We start from the raw sequence: 20,725 nt of genomic DNA, 5'->3' as shown, positions 1-20,725 counted from the left end.
AGCCCATGCACGCACACACCCTGAAACAGGCTTTGCACAGCGCTGCTGCTGCAGGAGCCACGACTGCAGGCAGGAAACCATCTCTGTCCGGCCAAGCAGCCTGGACTCAGGCTGAGGCCAGGAGGAGCACAGGGGCTCTCCGGGGGTGCTTTGGCTGCTTCTCACCAGCTGCCAGAGGTTCCCAAACCCCTGCCCCGCAGGGAAGCTGCGTCCGGAGCGAGGCTTGCCCCGGTCCTGCCGGAGAGAGCGGCACTGCGGGAGCTGGGCCCCCCCTTCCCCGGCAGCGGCTCCGGCACCGCCATCCCCGCCTCCAGCCCTCCCTGCCGGGCGCGCCGGGGCCGGGGGCTCCCGTCGGGGCCCTGCGCGGCTCCCTCATCGCTCCTCGCTCCTGCCTCTGTTTCCCCCGCGGTGTCCGGACGGGGCGGCCCCTCCGGTCCCGGCCCCTTCCCCGGTGCCGGCCCCCGCCCCGCCGGGCCATGGAGCTCATCGAGCTGCGGGAGCTGCAGCCGGAGCCGCGCCCGGGCCGCGGCCGCCTGGAACGGACCAACGCGCTGCGCATCAGCCCGGCCCGAAGAACCGGCCCCGGCGCCCACCCCGACCCGCGGCTGACGGCGGCACCGGGCACCGGGCACCGCTTCGAGCCCCGGCGCCGCGGGCTCCACACCTGGTGCGACCTCTGCGGGGACTTCGTCTGGGGCGGCGGCAGGAAGAGCCTCCAGTGCCGCCGTGAGTACCGCGCTGAGCACCGGGACCCCGCCGGGCACCGGCTGCCCTGCACCGGGCACCGGGTATTCCCCACCGGGCACTGGGCATTCCCCACCGGGCACCCCCACTGCAGGGAATCCTGGTGGGGAGCGCTCACTGGGCATGGGGATCCTGGCACCAGGCACCCACAGCAGGCACTGAGCATCCTGGAACTGGGCACCCCCTGTAGGTACCACGCGTCTCAGTACTGGGCACCTGCTCCACGCACTGAGCATCCCAGGCCCCGGGCATCCTGCTACTGGCACCCCCACTGAGGACTGGGCATCCCTGTACTGGGAGGTGCTGTACAGAGGCACTGGGCCTCTGGACACCAGGTACCTCCACCAGGCACTGGACAGCCCAGTACTGGGCACATGCACCAGGCAGTGGATAGCCCAAACCAAATATCCACACCACACATCCCAGTATGGGACACCCACACCCGGCACCAGGCAGCCTGGTACCAGGCACTGGGTATCCCAGTACTGGGCACTGAGCATCCCAGCCATCAGGCACCCACAACAGCAGCCCAAGCAGGGAGCACCGGCACTCTGGTACCTGCACAGCACCATGTCCCATGTGGGTGCTGTTCCCTGGGCTTCTGGCACCACACTGCATGGGCAGGCAGCCGGCACCAGTACTGACACAGACACCAGGCACCAGTACCCTCCCAGGCACAGTTGGTGACCCGGACACCCAGGCCCATGGTGGTGACACTGGTCCCGTCCCTGTCCCTAGACTGCAGCTTCACCTGCCACTACCGGTGCCGGGCCCTGGTGCGGTTGGACTGCAGTGGGCCCCCGGGTGCTGGTGACGAGGACGATGGCAGCGAGCAGGCACTGGAGAAGGACACCAACGTGGTAAGACCTGGGCTGGGTCTGTGAAGGAGGGAGGGAAGTGGGGGAACCCTGGGGGCTGCCCGGGCTGGGGGTGAGGCCATGGCATCTCATACTGTATGTGCTGTGCCGTGCTGTACCCATGGTGTGCAGGGCTGTGCTGGGCTGTGCTGTGAGGCTGTGCCGTGCCATGCCGGCCGATGTCAGGCTGGATGGTGTCAGCCGTGCTGGGCTGTGCCGAGCAGTGCCGGCCCCTGCCGAGCCCACGCTCCGCTGTCCCGCTCCATGCCCCGGCCCCGCCGGTGCCTCTGGCCGGAGCTGCGGCTCCGGGAGAGGCTGAAGTCACTGCCGGAAGCGGGGCCGCTCCGCGCCGCCCCCGGCCCGCGTCACCCCCACGGCCCGGGCGGGGCGGGGCCGGGGCCGCGCTCAGCCGGGAGCGGGACAGGACCGCGGTAGCGACCGGGCGGAGCCGAGCCGGGGCAAGGACCGGGACTGCGCTGAACCCAGCCGGGATCGGGCTGAACCGAGCAGGGATCGCGCTGAACCGAGCCGGGATCGCGCTGAACCGAGCCGGGACGGGGACAGGCACCGCGATAGCGACCGGGCAGAACCGAGCCGAGATAGGGACCGGGACCGAGCTGAATCGAGCCGGGACAAGAACCGGCACCGAGCTGAGCCGAACCGGGATAGCGACCGGGGCCGGGCTGAGCCGTGCTGGGACAAGGACTGGGCTGAGCCAAGACGGGAGCAGACTGAGCCGAGCCAGAATAGGGACCGGGAGCGAGCTGAGCCGAGCCCGGACAGGGACCGGGAGCAGACTGAGCCGAACCGGGATAGGAACCGGGGCCGGTCTGAGCCGAACCGGGACAGGGACCGGGGCCGGTCTGAGCCGAGCCGGGACAGGAACCGGGGCCGGGCTGAGCCGAACCGGGAGCAGACAGAGCCGGGCTCCAGCCCGCGGACCGGCCGGGCTGGCGCGGGGCCGGGTGTGCCCGTGTGCCCGCGGGCTCGGTGGGGCCGTGGGGCGGCCGGGCCGGGCCGGGGCCGCTGCCGTGCCCGTGTCCGGGTCTCGGGGCGGCGGGTCCGGTAGCAGCTGCGGGGCCGCGGCGGGGCTGGCTCTGCGGAGGGGCGGCGGGGGGGGCACCGGGGGCAGCACCGCCAGCAGCGGCTACTGCAGCCAGGAGGACTCCGACTCCGAGCCCGAGCTCTTCTACACCGCCCGCACCTCCCTCGGCCGCCGCCCGCGCCGCCGCCAGGTCGGTCCCCGGTAGCGGCGTGACGTAACGGGGGGATGCGGTGACGTCATCCGGGGGATGCGGTGACGTCAGCCGGGGGGAGCGCAACCCCCACTGGGGTGGGTGCTGGGGGGCAGTTGTTGCTCGGTCGTGGGGGAAATATGGGGTGCGGGCAGCGCTGTCCTGGGGGCTGAGCATGGCTCTGCTGTGGGGGGGAGATGCAGTGCTGTGGGGCGAGCGAGGCACAGTGGGGTGAGTGGGGCTGTGCTGTCTGGTACGGCGGCCCCATGGCCTCCGGGGCTGGATTCTCCGCGAGGGAGTGAAGGACAGTGATTGGGGTGCCAGCATTAGCCCCTCGTGGGGACCCCAGCCGGGTCCGGCAGTATCCGCATGCTCTAGGGTGGCCGTTGGGGCCAGGAGCCCTGGGTGCTCCTCGGCCCCATGTAAATACGCGTTAGTGGGTGCCGGCGGTGTGACGCTGAGCCGGGATTCCCCTGTGTGGGGCCGGCGCTTTGAAGTGGGGTGCCGGCAGCATGGGCGAATCCCGGGGTGCCTGTCCTGGTGCCGGGCTGGCGGCTGCTCTGCCCTGGGGACGCCTCTGTGATCTGGGGTGCCGGGAGGGGTGTCCTCGCAACGGGGTCACCGATCCCTGCAGCCCAGGGACGAGGGCCTGGGGGTGGCTGGGGCCGGTCTGGAGCTGCGGTGAGCTCATCAGTCGGGCTGATGCAACCCCGCGCAACCGCCTGTGTGTATGTGTGTGTGTGTGTGTATGAGCCCGTGTTCGGGGCGGACTGGGGGCCGCGGGATGGCGGGACCGGTGGAGGGGTCCCGCTCAGCCCCGCTGCTCTCATGTAGGATGAGCCCAGCGAGTGGGAGAAGGCAGAGTTGGACCAGGCGCAGGTGGAGCAGCGGATCAAGGAGTACAACAGCCAGATCAACAGCAACCTCTTCATGAGCCTGGTATGGGGCTGGCATGGGGCTGAGGGGGAATCCCAGTGCCCTGCCCTGGCCCTGCTCACCTCCCCACCGGTGTCTCCCAGAACAAGGATGGCTCCTACACTGGCTTCATCAAGGTGCAGCTGAAGCTGGTGCGCCCTGTCTCAGTGCCAGCCACCAAGCGGGTCCCTGTGCTGCAGACGGGGCGGTCGGGGCCGCACACGCAGGGGGTGAAGCGCCGCACATCCTTCTACCTGCCCAAGGGCACCGTGAAGCACCTGCACATCCTCTCCCACACGCGTGCCAGCGAGGTCATCGATGCTCTCCTCCGCAAGTTCACCGTCATCGACAACCCCCGCAAGTTCGCCCTCTTTGAGAGGTCTGAGAAGGATGAACAAGGTACCGGGGGTGGCCCTGCCTCCATAGCTGGTACCCCTCAGTGGTGGTAGCCTCATGGTGGTGATGTCCCCAGGTGGTGGTGTACTCCATGGTGGCACCATGGTGGCGGTATCCCCCATGGTGGCAGTGTCCCTGTTATGATGGTATCCCCCTGGGCATTCCTAAGTGGCTGTGTGGGTGTCCCCTCACGGCAGCACTATCCCCTGTGGCAGTTTATGTCCCCATGGTGGTGTCTGCATGGCAGCAGCATCCCTGTAGCAGTGGTATCCCCCTTTGGCAGCTATGTCCCTCATGTCCATGGCCCCCATGGCATCAATGTGTCCCCCCCCATGGTGGTGATGTCTGCATAGTGGCAGCATCTTCATTGGCAGCAGCATCCCTGAAGTGGCAGTGTCCCCATGGTGGTGATGTCCCTGTAGCAGTGTGCCTCCTGTGATGCACGGCTGTCATTGCAGTGTACCTACGAAAGCTGGCTGACGAGGAGCAGCCCCTGCGGCTGCGGCTGCTGGCCGGCCCCAGCGAGAAGGTGCTGAGCTTTGTCCTGAAGGAGAACGAGACCGGGGAGGTGAACGTGAGTGTGGGGATGGGGGAACGGACTGGTGGTATGCGGCCATGGGGGGACATGGCCATGGGGGGACACGGCCATGGGGGGACACGGCCATGGGGGGGACACACCATGTGTGCCCACAGTGGGATGCGTTCACGCTACCGGAGCTGCACAACTTCCTGCGCATCCTGCATCGGGAGGAGGAGGAGCACGTCCGTCAGCTGCGGCACCGCTACGCCCGCTGCCGACAGAAGATGCAGGAGGCCCTGGCCGCACACACCCCAGGGTGACGCTGCCGCCTGCGCTGGGGGTCAGGCAGCACACTGGACACCCTCGCCCGCCGGCGGGTGGGGGCACCGGGAGGGGGGTGGAGGGGGACACCCCATGTCCCACCGCAGAGGCCGCCATGGGGCTGGCGCACGCAGTGGGGGTCCTCGGGAGGAGGAAGTGTCACTGGGGGAGCGGGGCGTTGAGCACCAATAAAAGCACGTGGTGAGGAGCGTGGCCTGTGACGTGTACGGGGGGGCGGGGCCTGGCGGGGCACGAGGCCCCTCCCACTGCCGCCGAGCCCGCGGTGCGCGCACGTGGCTCCAACCCCAACCTCCGAACTTCCCGCCGGCGCCAAGCGGAGAGGAGGCCACGCCCCTCGTTTTCCTCACGTGACGCGCTCCGCCCCCCTCCCCGGGTCACGTGGAGGAGGCGCCGGAAGTGTCGCAGCGGCGCACGCAGGGAGGCGCTGGGCCGGTCTCACCGGGCCGCCCCCGCCGCCGCCATGGGCACCAGCGGCTCCAAGTCCCGGGGGCTGTGGCCGTTCGCGTCCCCGGCGGCGGGCGGCAGTGCTGATGGGGCTGCCGGGCAGCAGGCCCTGGCCCGGGCACGGGCCGCGCGCGCAGCCACCCCGTTCGTCTTCACACGCCGCGGGTGAGGGGCCGGGGAGCGGTTGCCATGGCAGCGGGGAGGGGGGGGAGGTTGGGGGGGCTCCGGTGTGGGGTGCACTCGAGCAGTGCGCGGAGGGGCAGCGGGGGGCGCTCTAGGGGCGGGTGGTGCCACCCGGCCCGGCTCGGGCACGGGAGGCCGGGAGGGGGGGGCAGGATCTTACCTGCTCTCCTCTCGGCAGCTCCATGTACTACGATGAGGATGGGGACCTGGCTCACGAGTTCTACGAGGAGACAATCGTTACCAAGAACGGGAGGAAGCGTGCCAAGCTGAAGAGGATCCACAAGAACCTGATACCTCAGGTAGTGTGTGGGGAAGGAAGTACCGAAATGCCACCGGGACAGCTGCAGTTCCAGCTCTGCAGGGGCCTCTGAATGCTGGCCTCCCTCGGGGCATCTTCTTGCTGGGGGAGGCAGGGGCTGTCAGCTCCACACAGCTTCCCCTCAGAGCCCTGACTCCTGTGTGTCCTGGCTCACACTTGTGCTACTTAGTGATGCTGTAGCAGGAGGGAGAGCTGGTGATGCCCTCCTCCAGAGAGAAGCAGAGCCCCAGCCCTTTCTAGTTGCCTGGCTGGGGAAGTCAGCTCAGCTGGGTCTGTGTTGGGTGCACAGTGCCAGGCAGCCCTGCATGGCTGTGACATCCAATTGCCTACCACCTTCCTCGAGGTGTGGGGAGCTGTGCTTGCTCAGCCAAGTGTGAGGTCTCTGTGGAGGGTGAGGCCTCTGGCTTCAGGAGCATCAGCCGAATCCCATCAGCTGCTGACATTAGTGTGCATGTTCCTCTGGCTGCTTGGTAGTGGGAGAGATGTTGACAGCTGTCTGTTCTGCACCTCAGTGCAAAAGTCTCCTCTTAAAACAAGCAACTGGGATGAAGCTGGACAGGGTTTGGGGCACAAATTGAGGGTCTTGGTGCAGGAGGATAGCCTGCAGGTAGGGAAGCTTCTGGGGGCGTAACTGGCGAGAGTCCTTGCAGGAATCTTTCCTAAGTAAGCAGAAAGGTACAGCTCTAGTGAGTGCCTGGGCAAGCCATTGGTGTGCTCTGAGGGGTGAATAGCCTCGCAGTGGGATGGGACCCCTCTAAGCACTGCACAGGCAGTTATGGTGGATAAAGGGCTCTCAGGCTGCTGTTCTCACAGAGACAGGCCTGGGCTGTGGGACTGACTCCTCATCAATGTGGGTTGAAACTCATCGTGTTGGAAAGCTCGGCTGAGCCGGAAAGAGCAGGGACCAGCACTCACTAACAGTCCTCTGCACTCACTAAAAGCCCTCAGGCTTTTCTCTGGCCCTGCGGATGCAGGCCTAACCCTGAGCCCTGCTCCCACCTCCACCCCCAGCCTCCCACCTGCAAGTGGGTCCTCCTGATGCAGTAACAGGAGAAGGCTTGGACAGAGCATGGGAAAGGCGCCTGTAGCTGGCATGGAGGGAGCATGCATTCAGCAGCCTCCCCTTTGGATAGAAAGCTGCTTTTCTTGTGCGCCAGCTGCCCTGGCTGCTTTCTCTCAGAGCTCTTTTCATTCATTTCAATCCCGTGAATGAAAGGTGCCGGATGAAAAGCCCAGACGGGCAATATCTGCCAGTCACGCACCAGCTGCTGCACGGGCAGTGCCTGGCAGAGCAGCTCCCTCCTTTCTCGCCCTGCTGAGCTCTGGACCCGCCATGTGTGGCAGCCAGCCGTGCTGCCCTTGCCTCTCCAGGGACAATTTGGAAGGGCAAAGTGCTTTGGCTTTGCATGCCGCTGCTGGGGTGTACCTGGTGTCATGGTGCTTGTGGACTGCTGTTCCTCGAGGGTGCAGTGTCCTCTCTCACACAGGGTGACTTGCAGGGCAGGGCTCAGGGCTGTTGTTCCAGTGTTCTCTTGAGCTCACCACTCTGACTCTTCTTTCAGGGCATAGTGAAACTAGAGCACCCTCGCATTCACGTGGATTTCCCGGTGATCATCTGCGAGGTGTGAGTTGCCAGACGTTGCTGCCCCACTGCCCCCAGCCTCACCAGGTGAGGCTGCCTTGTGTTCCCAGGGACTGCAGCTCTCCCCTCGCCCAGAGGTGAGGCAGGACGGAGCAGGCTGGGCTGGCTTGGCTGGCGATCCGTTCCTCGCAGGAGATGGGTGACCTTGTGCAACGACTGCTTAAAAACATCCTTGCTTGAGTCAGAAGACTAAAAAATACCTTTTGTAGCCTCTAGCCGACGTTTGATGGGTAGCTGGAACTGCAAATGAGCTGCTGTGTTTGAGCTGTTAAAGGGAGAGCGAGCCTGCACTTCTCACCAGAGAAAATTCCCTGCTTCTCAGGTATGTGGCCCTGGGAGAGCCAGGGCAAAGGAACGTGCTGCCTGAGCCCCCAAGCTCCCTCGGGCCTGCTGGATAGATGGCCAGTGTTGCCGTGTGTCGCTTGACATGGATGGTATGTGATGCTCTTCTGGATGGGTCCGTTGATGAAGGATAAATGGGGCAGGCCAAGGAGGGACTGGTCTTGAAGCACATCTGGCTGGCTGCTGGACTCCTGTTGGAAGGGAACGGGGATCAGATGCCACTACCTTGGACCTCGGTCTCTTCCCCCTGTGTTTCCCTGCTCATGCCTGCTCCAGGAAGGCTGGCTTTGCTGCTGCCTGCGGTCACTCTGCCTGCAGGAGATCTTCGTGGTCTATGGCTGCTGCTGGCAGCAGTAAGGTCCCCAGCTCTGCAGTGGATTTGCCTCTCCTGTTAGCAAACCAGCTCCCACTTAGCACCGTCCCTCACCTGCAGTGCCAGGCTGCTGGGCAAGGCATCTCCTCATAACATCCTCACTCCCCGCTACTGTCTTGGACAATCCTTGTGGTGGGGTGGGCCTTGACATGGCCAAGCAGGAAGGAAATCCTCTCTTCCTTTCCCGTTCCCTGAAAACAATCCATCGGTGTGCCGGTCCTGGCTTGGAAATCTCCCTGGCAATGTGAACTATGGTTCCTCCCGCATCCCAGCTGGCCATAGGAGGAGAAACATGATGCACTTTACAGGGAGGCTTTCTGCTCTGTCTCAGAAGGTACTGCTCTTTTCTCCTCTTTCCTCTTGCTTGAGAAGGTTGAGGTTGTCTCGGCAGCACTGAAAGGACCTCTCATCCCTACGTGTGAGCCCTGAGGAGGGCCTGGCCAGTCCTCACCAGTGCTAGCAGCCACTGCCTGTCTGCTCTGCAACTCCAGACCAGGCAGGTGGAGGAGGACTGGTTGTGGGCACAGCTTTAAGCAGAGGCAGAGCCTGCTCCCTCAGCAGCCAGCTCGGCTTTCCTCCTCTTTCGTTCCAGAACTTATTTACTTTCTAAGCACTTCAGATGTTTGCTACCTCGATTTTTAATTTAAGCCGCTGGCACTTGGCTGCCAGCCCTGTCAGCGTCTGCATTGGATGTATCCAACCCCGGGCACGGGGCCACATTCCGAGCTTCGGGGAGATAACAGTGGTGTGGCTGTTGCCGTCTTCCTGTCACCACCTCCTCCCTCCATGTCCCCCACCCACTGTTCCCATCGACAGGAGTGAGCATGGAGGGTGAAGTGGATGTGCTGGCTGCCACCCATAAGGGAAGCAGGAGGGCAGGGCTCCGGCAGGGAGCTTGTCTACACTGTGATGCTGGGCGCTTCTTCCGACATCTTTTGTTCTACTGCTTGCTTGAAGGAGTCTTGTCTTAAAACAATCCCCACTGAAGTGTTTCTTACTCGCACCACCTGCTCTCCAGTTTCTCCTGGGCCGGATCTCCTTGGGAAAGCTGTGCCTCTGGCTCTACAGGAGAGCAGGAGCTGCCGTCACCAGGAAGAGGAGAGGAGAGAAAGCCATGGCCAGGCTGCCCTGCTGCTGGTCAAAGGGCACGGGAAGCTGCACCAAACCCTCCTCGGGTACGGGAAAGGCAGAGGAGGAATGGGGAGGGGACTGGTGCCATTTGCCTGCCCCAGCAGGGAGCCCCTTGCCTGGCTACCACCCAAAATCTGTTGGCAAGGCAGGGCCTGAACCCCGGGGGGCAGAAGAGACTGAGACCAGCTTAGCAAGCAGCTTTTGTCCTTGCTGACAGGCTGTCCACCCATCCCCCAGGGCATCAAACATGCTTCCCCTCAAACACACATCTTCTCCCACCCTCCCATGTCGCTGAGCAGCAGTGAATCTCCACAGGCTGCCAACAAGCTTTGTCCTGCCCCATTTCTTCCCAGGCTGGTCCCTGAGCAGCCAGCCCCCCAGGCCTCCCCTCCTGCAGCAGCAGGGCCTTGGGAGCACATGGAGGGGTCTTAAAAATGTGAAGGTCGCTGTAAATAGTATCTGTGTCCACTGTGGTGTTGGAGCAAGCAAAAAATGGAACGAAACAACAAAGGAAAGTTTTCCTTTTGGTTCTCTTCTGGTTTTTTTACGATTCCCGTGCGATTTTGTGCTGTCCGTGTGGATGTGTATCTGACCCGTACTCACTGACACTAGGCTCCCTGCTCCTCTAGCACGTGGGTAGGACCCCAGGGGCTGGGGAACGTACACTATTTATGGTCCTTCCTCCCAGTGCATCTGTCCACTTTTGTTAAACTTCAATAAAATTATTTGTAGAGCCCACAAGTCCAAGAGCTGTGTCACTGGGGAGCGGGGCAGGGGATGGGGATGCTGTAGAGATGAGGGGAGCTGGGCTTTGCTCTGTGCTGGTTTTCCAGGCTAAGGGGGATTGTGCTTGTGTGGCTGAACCTGCGGTGAAGGGGATTCCCTTTGACACATGGTGCTTACAGGAGTCGGTGGCTTTGTCAGGCTGTGACTCTGCTCGTAGCTGCTTTAAATACACAATGAAAATGTATTTATATGAATATGTAATGTTCCTGTTTGGGTCCCTCTGCCTCCCCATGTGGGAAAGGAGGTCTGGAGGGACCCGGGCTGGGGGGCAGCAGGGGAGACCCGGGCAGCCCAACCTCAGGCCGGCCTCTCCCCATCCCTTTGCGTGAGCCCGGTGGGGGGGCAGGATCCGCCTGTCTGCTCCTTCCTCACCGTTCCTGCCAAATCCCTGCCTCATTAATCACCGGGGCCTGACGACTTTCTCAACCCGGCGTGACCCAGCGCCGCGCTGCCGCCCGTTCCCGACCATTGCCGGCTGTCCATGAGTGAGTGTGATCTCACTGTGCCCCGTGTCCTGTCCCCACCAGCCCTGCAAATGTTTTCCTGTGGCCACCAACACCTCTCATCATTTCCTCCGTACAAGCCGGCTCGGAAATGAGCCGCTGACGAAGGCTGTAATGAGTGAGTGGTGTGTGTCCTGCCAGCGCTTCAGCGTGCGGGGGATGAGGCTCTGGGACCTTTGCCCATTGATCCATAGAGGCCCCAACCCCAGGAGGGACACATCGTGGTGAACTCGAGGAGGACTGAGTGGCTGCACAGGGTGTTATGGATCAGTGAGGTTAACCCAGGCGGTGGCTGTGTCTCCCTGACCCCATGAGCAGCTCCGTATCCAGTGTCTCCCCATCCTGCTGCCTGCAGGGCAGCCCCCAGCCTTGGGCACATCTAGGTGCCAATCTCAGTTCCTGGCTCCACAGCTGCTCTGTCCTCAAGCTGAACTCCTCACGCCTTGCTCAGACCTGTTGGCACGAGCGGATGTGACTAACAACCCGATACTGGCACCGGTGAGGGATTCTCAACCACTGCCTTGCCCCATGCGCTGCCCTCCTGCTGCCCTGCACCCCTTCTGCCCAGCTGGCAACAGCTTCAAATCATCTTGTATTTACTGGGGTGAGATGGGAAAGGGGACACTGCATCTGTCCAGTTGCTCCCTCCCAAAATCCAGGGTCTTCCCTGTGGAAAGGCAGGAGGGAAACCAGGGCAGTAGCAGCCAGTCCTCCCGAGGAGCCCAGCAGTGAGAAGCTGTGCTGAGGACTTGCAGCCCTCGCAGCAGTGGAAAGCTGTGACCCCTCCAGCCCCCCTGCTGCTGGCAGGGCTTTACCTTCAGCACATGGGGCCGCGGAGGATGGAAAATTTGAGGCATTTCTGGGAGCCTGTTTACTGCCCGCAGGGGAAGGGCAGTGCCCGCAGGCGCTGGGATTCCTTGGCTGCCCACAGTCTCTCCCAGTGGTTTTGGCAACCAACGCCTGGCCCATGGACGACCTTCCCTGCCCCTCTCCCACCCAGTGCCTGGCACTGCCTGCAGGCTGGGCCAAGCCGTGGGGTGCAGCCTGGGCTCGGTCTGGATGCTGTGCACGACCCTGGTGGTACCATCACCCTCTCAGCGGGAGCTTTGCAGTCCAAGCTGACACCCATGCAGGTCCCACTAACAGGAGCCATCTGCGGGTGCCCGCGGCCCTGGGCTCGGCACCAGCGGCACCGGTGGCCAGCACCGAACAATGCCGGGCTCGGCGCTCCCACCCGCTCCCGGGGGAGCAGGCGGGTGGCTGGGGAGAGCTTCCGCAGATTCAGCCCCGCTTCCTTCCCCCCGCCGGCCCCGGCACACCCTCGGCTCCAGCCCCGGCGCTTCCTCTGCGGGGCATCCCGATGCCCCCGGGCACGGCACGGCCAGAGCAGGGGATGGGACATGGGCATGGCTGGGTCCTGAGCACTGCCTGTCCTGCTGCCCACCGGGGGGGACCCCGCCGCAGCCTCAGTGGTGCCCCAGGAAGGAAACCCTCCCCCCCAGCCCTGCTGCCCCTTGTCCCCCTGGGCAGGAAACCTGCGGGGCTGCTGCTGAGTCAGTACCGGCTGCCCTGGCCCCGCACAGGACGTCCTGCCCAGCACAGCACCGCCCGAGGACACCGCTGCTCCGGGACACCACCATGGTGGGGACACCGCTGCTCTGCGGTTGTTCTGGGGACACCAGCCTAGGGCCACCACTGTTCTGGGGTCACTGGTTCCAGGCTCACCACCGATCCGGGGACACCAGCCTGGGGTCACCACCGTTTTGGAGTGACCATGATCCTGGGGTCACCAGCACCCTGGGCCCCCATCCGCCTTCCTTCACCCCCCCCCCATTTCGGGGTGCACCCGCTCTGGGGTCTCCACCGTTCTGACTCCCCCCCCGCCGTCGAGTCCCGATGCGCCGTTCCCCCTCCCCCCCGCGCCCCACGGCGCCCCCTGTCGGCACCCCAGCCACCCCGCCCCCTTCCGCCGCGTGGGGGGCGTGGCCTCCAGGGCCGTACCAACAGTGGCGGGACAGGGGGGCGGCCGCTCCTTGCCCGGCGCCTCGGCCCCACAGAGGTGGGTGCGTGCGTGTGTGTGTCCGCCGCCGGTCCTCCCCCGCGGCACCCCGCGGTGGTCCGCGCCGCCGGGGTCCTCTCGCTGCGCGGCCGGGGCGGGGCCGGTGTCGGCGGGAGGCGGCGCCCCCGCGGGTGGTGCGGACCGGGGAGGTTTAAAAGCGGCGGCGGGGGGCGGCGGCGCCGGTGGAGCCCGGGGCTGGGATGGCGTGAGCCGGGGGCAGCGGGCGCGGAGCGAGGTGGGCGGCGAGCGGGGCCGCGCCCCGTGCTTTGTGTGCCGGCCGCGGACAAAGGGAGCGCCGCGCCGGCACCCGCGGCACCGGAGCGGGCGGAGCCGCGTGGGACCGGGATACCGGGGACCCGAACCCCGGGGGGCTTTGGCCGCACTCCCTCCTGCTCCGGGTGGGGACGGGGCTCGCGGCCGGGTCTGCTTTAGGGGGTACGGGCAGAGCCGCCCCCCGCTTGACTCCCGGCTCCCCGCTGCCCCTCGGGCAGGATGCGTGGGGTCTGCGCGGCGGCGCTGGCCGTGCCCTGGCTGGCCCTGCTGGCACTGGCCCAGCAGCCCCCCGAGAAGCCGGCGGCCGCCCCCCTGCTCACCCGCAGGCCCTTCCTGGTGGCCTGGAACGTGCCCACCCAGGACTGCAAGCCCCGCTTCCAGGTGTCCCTCGACTTCAGCCTCTTCGACCTGCAGGCTTCCCCCAATGAGGGCTTCGTGGGGCAGAACCTCACCATCTTCTACAAGGAGCGCCTGGGACTCTACCCCTACTACAACAGCCAGCGTGTGGCTGTCAACGGCGGGGTCCCCCAGAACAGCAGCCTGTCTGAGCACCTCGCACGCCTCCAGGAGGGCATCGGCAAGTACATCCGCTCGCCCGCCAAGGAGGGACTGGCTGTCATCGACTGGGAGGAGTGGCGGCCCATTTGGGCTCGCAACTGGAAGCCCAAGGACATCTACCGGGAGGTGTCTAAGCAGCTGGTGTACCAGCGACAGCGTAACTGGTCCCATGAAGAGGCCAACAAACAGGCTGTGTTTGAGTTTGAGTCTGCCGCCCGGGAGTTCATGGTGAGCACCCTGCGTGTGGCCAAGAGCTTCCGACCCAAGCAGCTCTGGGGGTTCTACCTCTTCCCTGACTGCTACAACCATGACTACAGCAAGAACAAGGAGAGTTACACCGGGCAGTGCCCAGATGTGGAGAAGACACGCAATGACCAGCTGGCATGGCTCTGGAGGGAGAGCACGGCCCTCTACCCCTCCATCTACCTCGACGTGCTCTTGGCCTCTACCCCCAACAGCCGCAAGTTCGTGCGGGCACGGGTGATGGAGGCCATGCGGATCTCACAGCAGCACCATGATGGCTACTCCCTACCTGTCTTCGTCTACACCCGGCCCACCTACATCCGCAAGCTGGACGTGCTCAGCCAGGTAGGGCTGTGTCACCGGGATGTCACTGTCCCAAAACCTGTGTGCCTGGGCTCTGGGGGCAGCTGAGGTGGTGCCTCTGCCTGTGTGCCATCCGCTCCCCTGGAGTGGGGTGGCTCTGAAGTCTGGTGTCTGTCCTCATGGTGCTACTGGCACAGTGGTTTGGCTGTGTCCATGTGGGCTGGGAAGCACTGCCCTTTGGCATGGGGCTAGACCTGGGGAGCAGGAAGGGTGTTCAGTCCTGCTGCTTTCCCTCCAAGGAGGGTCACAGTGTAGGGACCCACAGCACAGCCCCACTATGGACCAGTTATTTGGCAGCAGGACTGGCACAAATAGTTGCCATCGCCAAGGAAGTGTATGGAAGGTGCTACAGGGCTCCGGGGTCCCAGCAGGCAGGACCCTGGGGTACATGAATCCACGGTTCCTGTGTTATGCTGGCTTAGCCCCACAGGAGAAGGGTAGTGTTGGGAAGCCTTGTAGCCAAGGAGCTGGAACAGTCCCCTCTCCCTGTGGCCTGGAGCAGGGATGGGTCTTGCTCCTCTGACCCTGCAGCAGGCTCTTTGGAGCACACCGTGCTGGGGGTGTGGGTGCTGTGTTGGGGTCTGCAGGGACTAACTGTGCTCTGTCTCCACAGCTGGACCTGATCTCCACCATTGGAGAGAGCGCAGCACTGGGTGCAGCAGGAGCCATTTTCTGGGGTGATGCAGACTACACCAAAAACCGGGTAGGTTTGGGTCAGTGTGCCCCTGGGGAGGCAGGTGTAGGGAAGGGGAGGACACCTGCCCCAGAGCAGCTTGAGGCTGGGTTGTCTTCTCCATCTGGGATGCTTCTCTGCCTGGCACACCTCAACATTGCCCCGATACCCCCTTTCCCCCAGGACTCGTGCCAGATCATCAAGAACTACCTGGAGAGTGACCTGGGCCGCTACATCGTAAACGTCACGACGGCAGCGCAGCTCTGCAGCACGGCGCTGTGCCACCGCCAGGGCCGCTGCCTGCGCCAGGACAGCAACGCTGATGTCTTCCTCCACCTCAACTCCAGCAGCTTCCAGCTGCACCACCGGGATGGGGACAACCCCCAGCGCCCCCTCTTCTGGGCTGAGGGTCAACTGTCCCCTGCTGACACCTTCTACCTACGGACCCACTTCCGCTGCCATTGCTACCAGGGCTGGCAGGGCAGCGGCTGCCAGGTGCCTGCTGACTCCAAAAGTGATGCCCCTGACTTCTTGGCACCACTGGGACTTGGGGTGCTGTTGCTGCTTGCAAGCTGGTGCTACCTCCTCTTGGATTGAACTGCCCCCTCTGGCACCCCCTTTCTGTGGTGGTGTAGGGGACCTATTTAAGATAACTGTGCCTGGGAGGCAGCTTGTTATGTGGGGAGCTGCTCCTTGCGAGGGCTGGAACAGTGTGGTTGCCCTCCCTCTGCCCTCCCTGCTGTGGGGCAGGTGCTGGAGGGTGGGGAGGCCTCTCCTGTTGTAAGGAGAGAGATGTGGGGCCCGGGGGCCCTGAGTGGGTGCTGTGTGGTGCTGATCCCCCGTGCGCTGCCCCACACCGAAGTGCTTTACCTCGAATAAAGCCGGGTGAGCGTCAGCGGGTGTGCGGTGTTCGGGGGGCCGCGGCTCGCACCGCTCCCGGGCGGGCGCCTCCGCGCCGGGCCACACACGTGGAGGCAGCGGCGGGGGCGGCCCCGCGCTCTGCGTTCTCCACGCCCCTTCCCGCAAGCCCCGCCCCCAGAGGGTTTGGCCCCGCCCCTCGCTCCCGGTGCGCGCGGGGAGTCCCCGGTACCGGGACAGCGATCGGCTCCCTCCGGCCGCGGTGGGTACGGCCCGAGACGGGCCCCGTCCCCGCCGTGTCCCCTCCCTCCTGCGGCTGCCGTTCCGTGCTGTAAGTGCCCCCCGACCGGGCCCTCCGTACTGCGGCTGCTGCCCCGCACGGTGCCTCCTGCGGCCGCCGTTCTGTGCTGTGTGCACCAGACCGGGCCCTCCCTGCGGTGGCTGCTATCCCCACACGGTGCCGCCCGGTGCCACCGCCGGTCCCAGGCTGTGTCTTGCCGGGTCCTGTGAGCTTCCCCCCAGTAGTGCCCTCCTCCTGCCAGCTCATGGCTGATGCTCTGCACTGCCCACGTCCGTCACCGTGACCTTGCCCTTCGCCCACTTCCCGTGCCTGTTTGTGTTTCCAGCCCAGCTCATCGCCGGCCATCACCGGGTGCTGACTCCTCTTTCCTCCCCGGCCGCGTCCGCCGCTGACAGTCGTTACCGGGGCTGGCATACGCTGCCGTTCCCCCTCCGGTCCGCTGGCTCCCGCTGCTGATAACGTTGGGGACTCGCTGTGAGGAGGTGGGAGAAGCACCTGCGGGTGCCTGGCACTGCTCTGGGACAGGGGTGTGGGTTAATGCTTGGCCTAGGGATAAAGGTCTGTTTTATCAGGGTCTGCCCAGGTCTCCCTTTGTCTTGGCTCTCCCCACACTGCTCCAGGACACATACTGCTCCCACCAGCACCATGACATTGGGGTGGTCCTGCTGGATCTTCCTGCTGCTCCTGCCTTCCCTGGCCTGGGCCAGGGGGCCTGACCCTGTCCTTGTCAACCGCCCCTTTGTCACCATCTGGAACATCCCCACAGAGCGCTGTGCTGAGAAGTACAACGTTACCCTCAACCTGGAGGTCTTTGATGTGTTGGCCAATGACCAGCAGTCCTTCACCGGGGAGGACATCACCCTCTTCTACAGCAAGGAGCTGGGGCTCCTTCCCTACTACACATCTGAGGGGATGCCAGTGAATGGGGGTCTCCCCCAGAATGCCAGCCTGCAGGCCCACCTGCAGCAGGCCACCTGGGACATCAAGGTCACCCTGCCCAGCCCTGCCTACAGAGGACTGGCCGTCATTGACTGGGAGAAGTGGCGCCCACTGTGGGTCCGCAACTGGGGCTCCATGGACATCTACCAGCAGCAGTCAGAGGAGCTGGTGAGGCAGCAGCACCCACAATGGCCCCCTGAGCTGGTGAAGGAGGTGGCCAAGCAGCAGTTTGAGCAGAGCGCCCGCAACTTCATGGAGCAGACCCTGCGGCTGGGTGAGACCCTCCGTTCCAGCAGCTACTGGGGGTTCTATGGCTTCCCTGACTGCTACAACAACGACTTTGACAGCCTGCCCTACACCGGGATGTGCCCAGCGGTGGAGCAGCAGAGGAACAAGGAGCTGTGGTGGCTCTGGGAGAGCAGCCGGGCGCTCTACCCCAGCATCTATCTGCCCTCCTGCCTGAATGGCACCAGCAAGGTGCTTGCCTACGTCCGGCACCGTGTGGCTGAGGCGTTTGCTGTGCAGAGTGGTGTCTTTGATGGTGGCATCCCTGTTCTGCCCTACTCCCAGATTGCCTTTGACTGCACAGTCAACTTCCTTTCCCAGGTGATGGGGATGTGGGGATAGTGGGTACTGCTCAGGCTGATGGGAATCTTTAGCTCTTTGGGCAGTGTTGACTTTTCCTCTCCCTGGGGTGCAGGAGGACCTGATGAACACCATCGGGGAGAGTGCAGCTCAGGGTGCTGCCGGCATAGTCCTCTGGGGCAGCCTCAACTACAGCAACTCCAAGGTGAGTGTGATGGTTGGCACCATGCCACTGCCTTCAGGGAATCCCCATTCCCTGACTAACAGGGCTGTAACATCATACACCATTGCAGGAGATGTGCCTGAGGCTGAAGGACTATGTGGAAGGGCCACTAGGCCACTACATCGTCAATGTGACAGCCAGCACTGATCTCTGCAGCCAGACCTTGTGTTCTGGCCAGGGCCGATGCGTGCGCAAGGAGGACAAACAGGGCTTCCTCCACCTTGACCCCTTCCGCTTTGCCATCAACCTGCAAGCTGGCAAGCCCTGGCTGGTGACCCAGAGCCTGGAGCCCAGTGATGACACCTTGAAGCTGGCTGAGGACTTCAGGTGCCAGTGCTATGACACGTGGCAAGGGCCTCGCTGCGACACTCAGGACACCACCAGCTGACATGCACAGGGGTAGCGAGGCAGGTGGGGTGACACAGCCTCACACCCCAGCACCCTCACCATGGGGTTGGGAACCCACTGTGGCACCGCTAATAAAACCGGTAGGCACTCACAGACCTGTCCTTGTGTTCTACTGCGGCTTGGTTTGGGGTGGGAGGGTGATGCTGAGGTGAAGCTGTTGGCATCTGGATGTTCAGCTGGGGGTGGGGGAGAAGCCAACTCAGTTCTCAGATCTTATTTGTGAGCAAACTCTCCATGATGGGACTGTGCAGTGTAGCACTCAGTGTTTATTAGGGATGTGCAGGCCGGACCCCTTATTTATTATGCTGGTTAACGTAAACCACTGGTGAAATAAGAATTCCTCCTGGGGTTGTGCTGTACAAACAGGACAGGACAACTGAGGAAGGTTTACTGTGTAATAGTTTATTACTAATTCTACCAGCCTCTATCTAACCTACTCTCCTAAGTTCCTGTCAACTCTGCTAAGCTCTATCAAAGCACTCAATACCTATGAAGTCTCCTTCTGCTCTGGCAGGCTCTGGGCTTGTGGGAGCAGCTGCCCTTGGAGATGGATGGGCAGTGCTGGGGCCAGGGAGTGCTTCAGCCTGTCGCTTGCAGGGTGGAGGTGCCTGTGTGAGCACTGCAGGCTGTGCATTGGCCCTTCTGGAAGGGTGTTCTTCCTCCTCCTGTGCTGCAGCGGGGGCTTTCCGCCTGATGGCAGCTTTCCTCTTGTGCTGCTCCAGCAGCTGGGGACGACCCCTGCTAAAGATGGGGTTGTAGTAGTAGAGCACCTGCAACAAGCAAAGGAGAAGGGTTAGTTGTCAGCATGCCAGGACTGGGAACCCTCAAGCCTGGTTGCACTGGTTGATGTGCAGGGCAAGGGCCATACCTTGCTGTGAGAAGAGGCTGCTTCTTCCTCAGCCAGGAATTCAGGCAGGGAGGCAGATCTCTGGGAGTCCGGGTGCACTTTGGTGAACCCATAGGCGTTCAGTTGCCGGAGGAAAGACTTCATCTTCTGTGTGGAGAAAACCCTGCCCAGCACCTCCTGCTGGAACAGTTCTTCATTGATGGCCACACATTTTCCTCCCGCACTCCACCAGATGGACCGAAACTCGCTGCTTTCCAGGATCTTCCACAGCCTCTTTGGAAAGCAGAGGCCTGAGAATTCACTGGCTTGGCCCCTGCTCCTATTGGGAAGAGGAGGGATACGAATGCTGTCTTGTCCTTCCCTGCCGGGTTGCACATCCCACTCCTCCTGTATCGCTGCTCCGGCTGCATCACAGGGCACTGATTCCCCCTGTCCCAAAGGGCCGGCAGAAGTCGTGTCTGCCGACTGCCCCAGCTCATCCGGAGCAGAAAGGAATGGCGCTGGTGCAGGAGCCGGCTCACATTCCATGACTGCTGTCACTCCTGGACTGACAGTTCGCTTGGCAGGCAATGCTCTGGAGAACCAGAACCAGTCCCAACAATCAGCCAGGAGAGGCCGCAGGCACTGACTGACTGTGGGTACCAGTGGGTGCTCTCCTGTATCACTGGGGTAAACATTCCGTATCACGGTGATGTCACAGGGGTGATGCTGCCGGGGCCTGGCAGAAGGGAGCGGCAAGAGGAGACATGGCTGAAGAGCCCTCATTGCTTTTCCCTGCAGAGCCACCGGTGGTGGGACCCCAGAGCCCAGCAGTCCATGAAGCTGTTGAAGGGCTGTAGGCAGGGAGAGGACTGTGCCTTGTGGGCTTGCAGCCAGGAGTGGGTCTGCAGGGAGGAGCGGGGATGGCTGCAGCATGGGGCATCACGGTGCCCATTTGGGAAGCTTTGCAGCTGGGCACCTGTGTCAGGGACAGTCGATAATGGTCCGTGGTGAAACACACCAAGATAGAAAAGTACTGTTTGTCTGATTTGGCTGCTCCCTGGAAAGTCCTGCTTTGGTTCCTATCCGGGAAGTTCTTCAGAACTGCCCTGCAGGTGGCACCTGCAGAAATGCCCCAGTGGTCTTGTTTTCTTGTCTCTGGGTGTTGAGTGCATTGAAACAGCATCCAAGCTGTTAAAGCCACCTCTGCAAGGCACAAATGTCTTTCACAGAACAGTTCCTAACGCAAATGCTCTGGCTGGAAAAACCTGGGCACGTGAGCACCTCCAGCACTGGTGCACACTCCAACGATAAGCAGAATTTGCAGAGTTCCTACAGTTGCCTTGTTCATTTCTTTTGATGGTGTTTAGTTAGGCTCTGAGAAGATACGGGTGGACTGAAGAAACATGTACTGGGTTAGGGTTAGGCCCTAACCCTAACCCTAACCCTACTGTTTGCCAAGCAGGTGGCCTCTGAAAAACTTAGGCATAAATCGTATTTTGGTGTCCAGCATTAACTGGTGTAGAGATAGCTTGGTAAATGTTGGAAACAATTTTATCTTAGTATTTTGCACATGTGGAATGTGATTTAAGTTAACGCTTCAAGTACACTCCTCCCAAGCAAAGTTCACCTTGCTATTTATACAGAGAAAATGACTACGAACATCAGTCTTTCTGCCTGGAAG

At 63.0% G+C, this 20,725-nt stretch overlaps 4 protein-coding genes across 6 annotated transcripts; all 4 read left to right on the top strand.

Annotated features, from left to right (window-relative positions):
* Nucleotides 1-441: 441 nt before the first annotated feature.
* Nucleotides 442-5,197, top strand: RASSF1 (Ras association domain family member 1). Its single transcript, XM_034066521.1, has 6 exons — nt 442-726; nt 1,483-1,604; nt 3,671-3,775; nt 3,856-4,150; nt 4,606-4,721; nt 4,841-5,197. The coding sequence occupies exons 1-6, from the start codon at nt 477-479 to the stop codon at nt 4,985-4,987; spliced, it is 1,035 nt and encodes a 344-aa protein (XP_033922412.1). The 5' UTR covers nt 442-476; the 3' UTR covers nt 4,988-5,197.
* Nucleotides 5,198-5,339: 142 nt separating this feature from the next.
* Nucleotides 5,340-10,184, top strand: TUSC2 (tumor suppressor 2, mitochondrial calcium regulator). The gene is made up of 3 exons (XM_034066459.1): nt 5,340-5,618; nt 5,815-5,935; nt 7,518-10,184. Exons 1-3 carry the CDS (start codon nt 5,470-5,472, stop codon nt 7,581-7,583), a joined length of 336 nt encoding a protein of 111 aa, XP_033922350.1. The 5' UTR covers nt 5,340-5,469; the 3' UTR covers nt 7,584-10,184.
* A 2,815-nt stretch (nt 10,185-12,999) lies between these two features.
* HYAL2 (hyaluronidase 2) lies at nt 13,000-15,796 on the top strand. Its single transcript, XM_005141604.3, has 3 exons — nt 13,000-14,210; nt 14,842-14,931; nt 15,085-15,796. Exons 1-3 carry the CDS (start codon nt 13,284-13,286, stop codon nt 15,496-15,498), a joined length of 1,431 nt encoding a protein of 476 aa, XP_005141661.2. The 5' UTR covers nt 13,000-13,283; the 3' UTR covers nt 15,499-15,796.
* A 306-nt stretch (nt 15,797-16,102) lies between these two features.
* On the top strand, nt 16,103-18,308 carry HYAL1 (hyaluronidase 1). 3 transcript variants are annotated; one of them, XM_005141605.3, is made up of 4 exons: nt 16,103-16,542; nt 16,633-17,605; nt 17,700-17,789; nt 17,878-18,308. In XM_005141605.3, the coding sequence occupies exons 2-4, from the start codon at nt 16,706-16,708 to the stop codon at nt 18,193-18,195; spliced, it is 1,308 nt and encodes a 435-aa protein (XP_005141662.2). In that variant the 5' UTR covers nt 16,103-16,542; nt 16,633-16,705; the 3' UTR covers nt 18,196-18,308. The 3 variants fall into 3 exon arrangements, with proteins under 3 accessions (XP_005141662.2, XP_033922264.1, XP_030898239.2); XM_031042379.2 differs by having other exon boundaries at nt 16,463-16,542; nt 16,619-17,605; XM_034066373.1 differs by having other exon boundaries at nt 16,103-17,605.
* The last annotated feature ends 2,417 nt before the right edge of the window (nt 18,309-20,725 follow it).

Source organism: Melopsittacus undulatus, chromosome 9 (assembly GCF_012275295.1).
Source record: "Melopsittacus undulatus isolate bMelUnd1 chromosome 9, bMelUnd1.mat.Z, whole genome shotgun sequence".
Taxonomy (NCBI): Eukaryota; Metazoa; Chordata; class Aves; order Psittaciformes; family Psittaculidae; genus Melopsittacus; species Melopsittacus undulatus.
The sequence above is the reverse complement of the archived record's forward strand: the minus strand, read 5'-3'. Positions and strand labels throughout refer to the sequence as shown.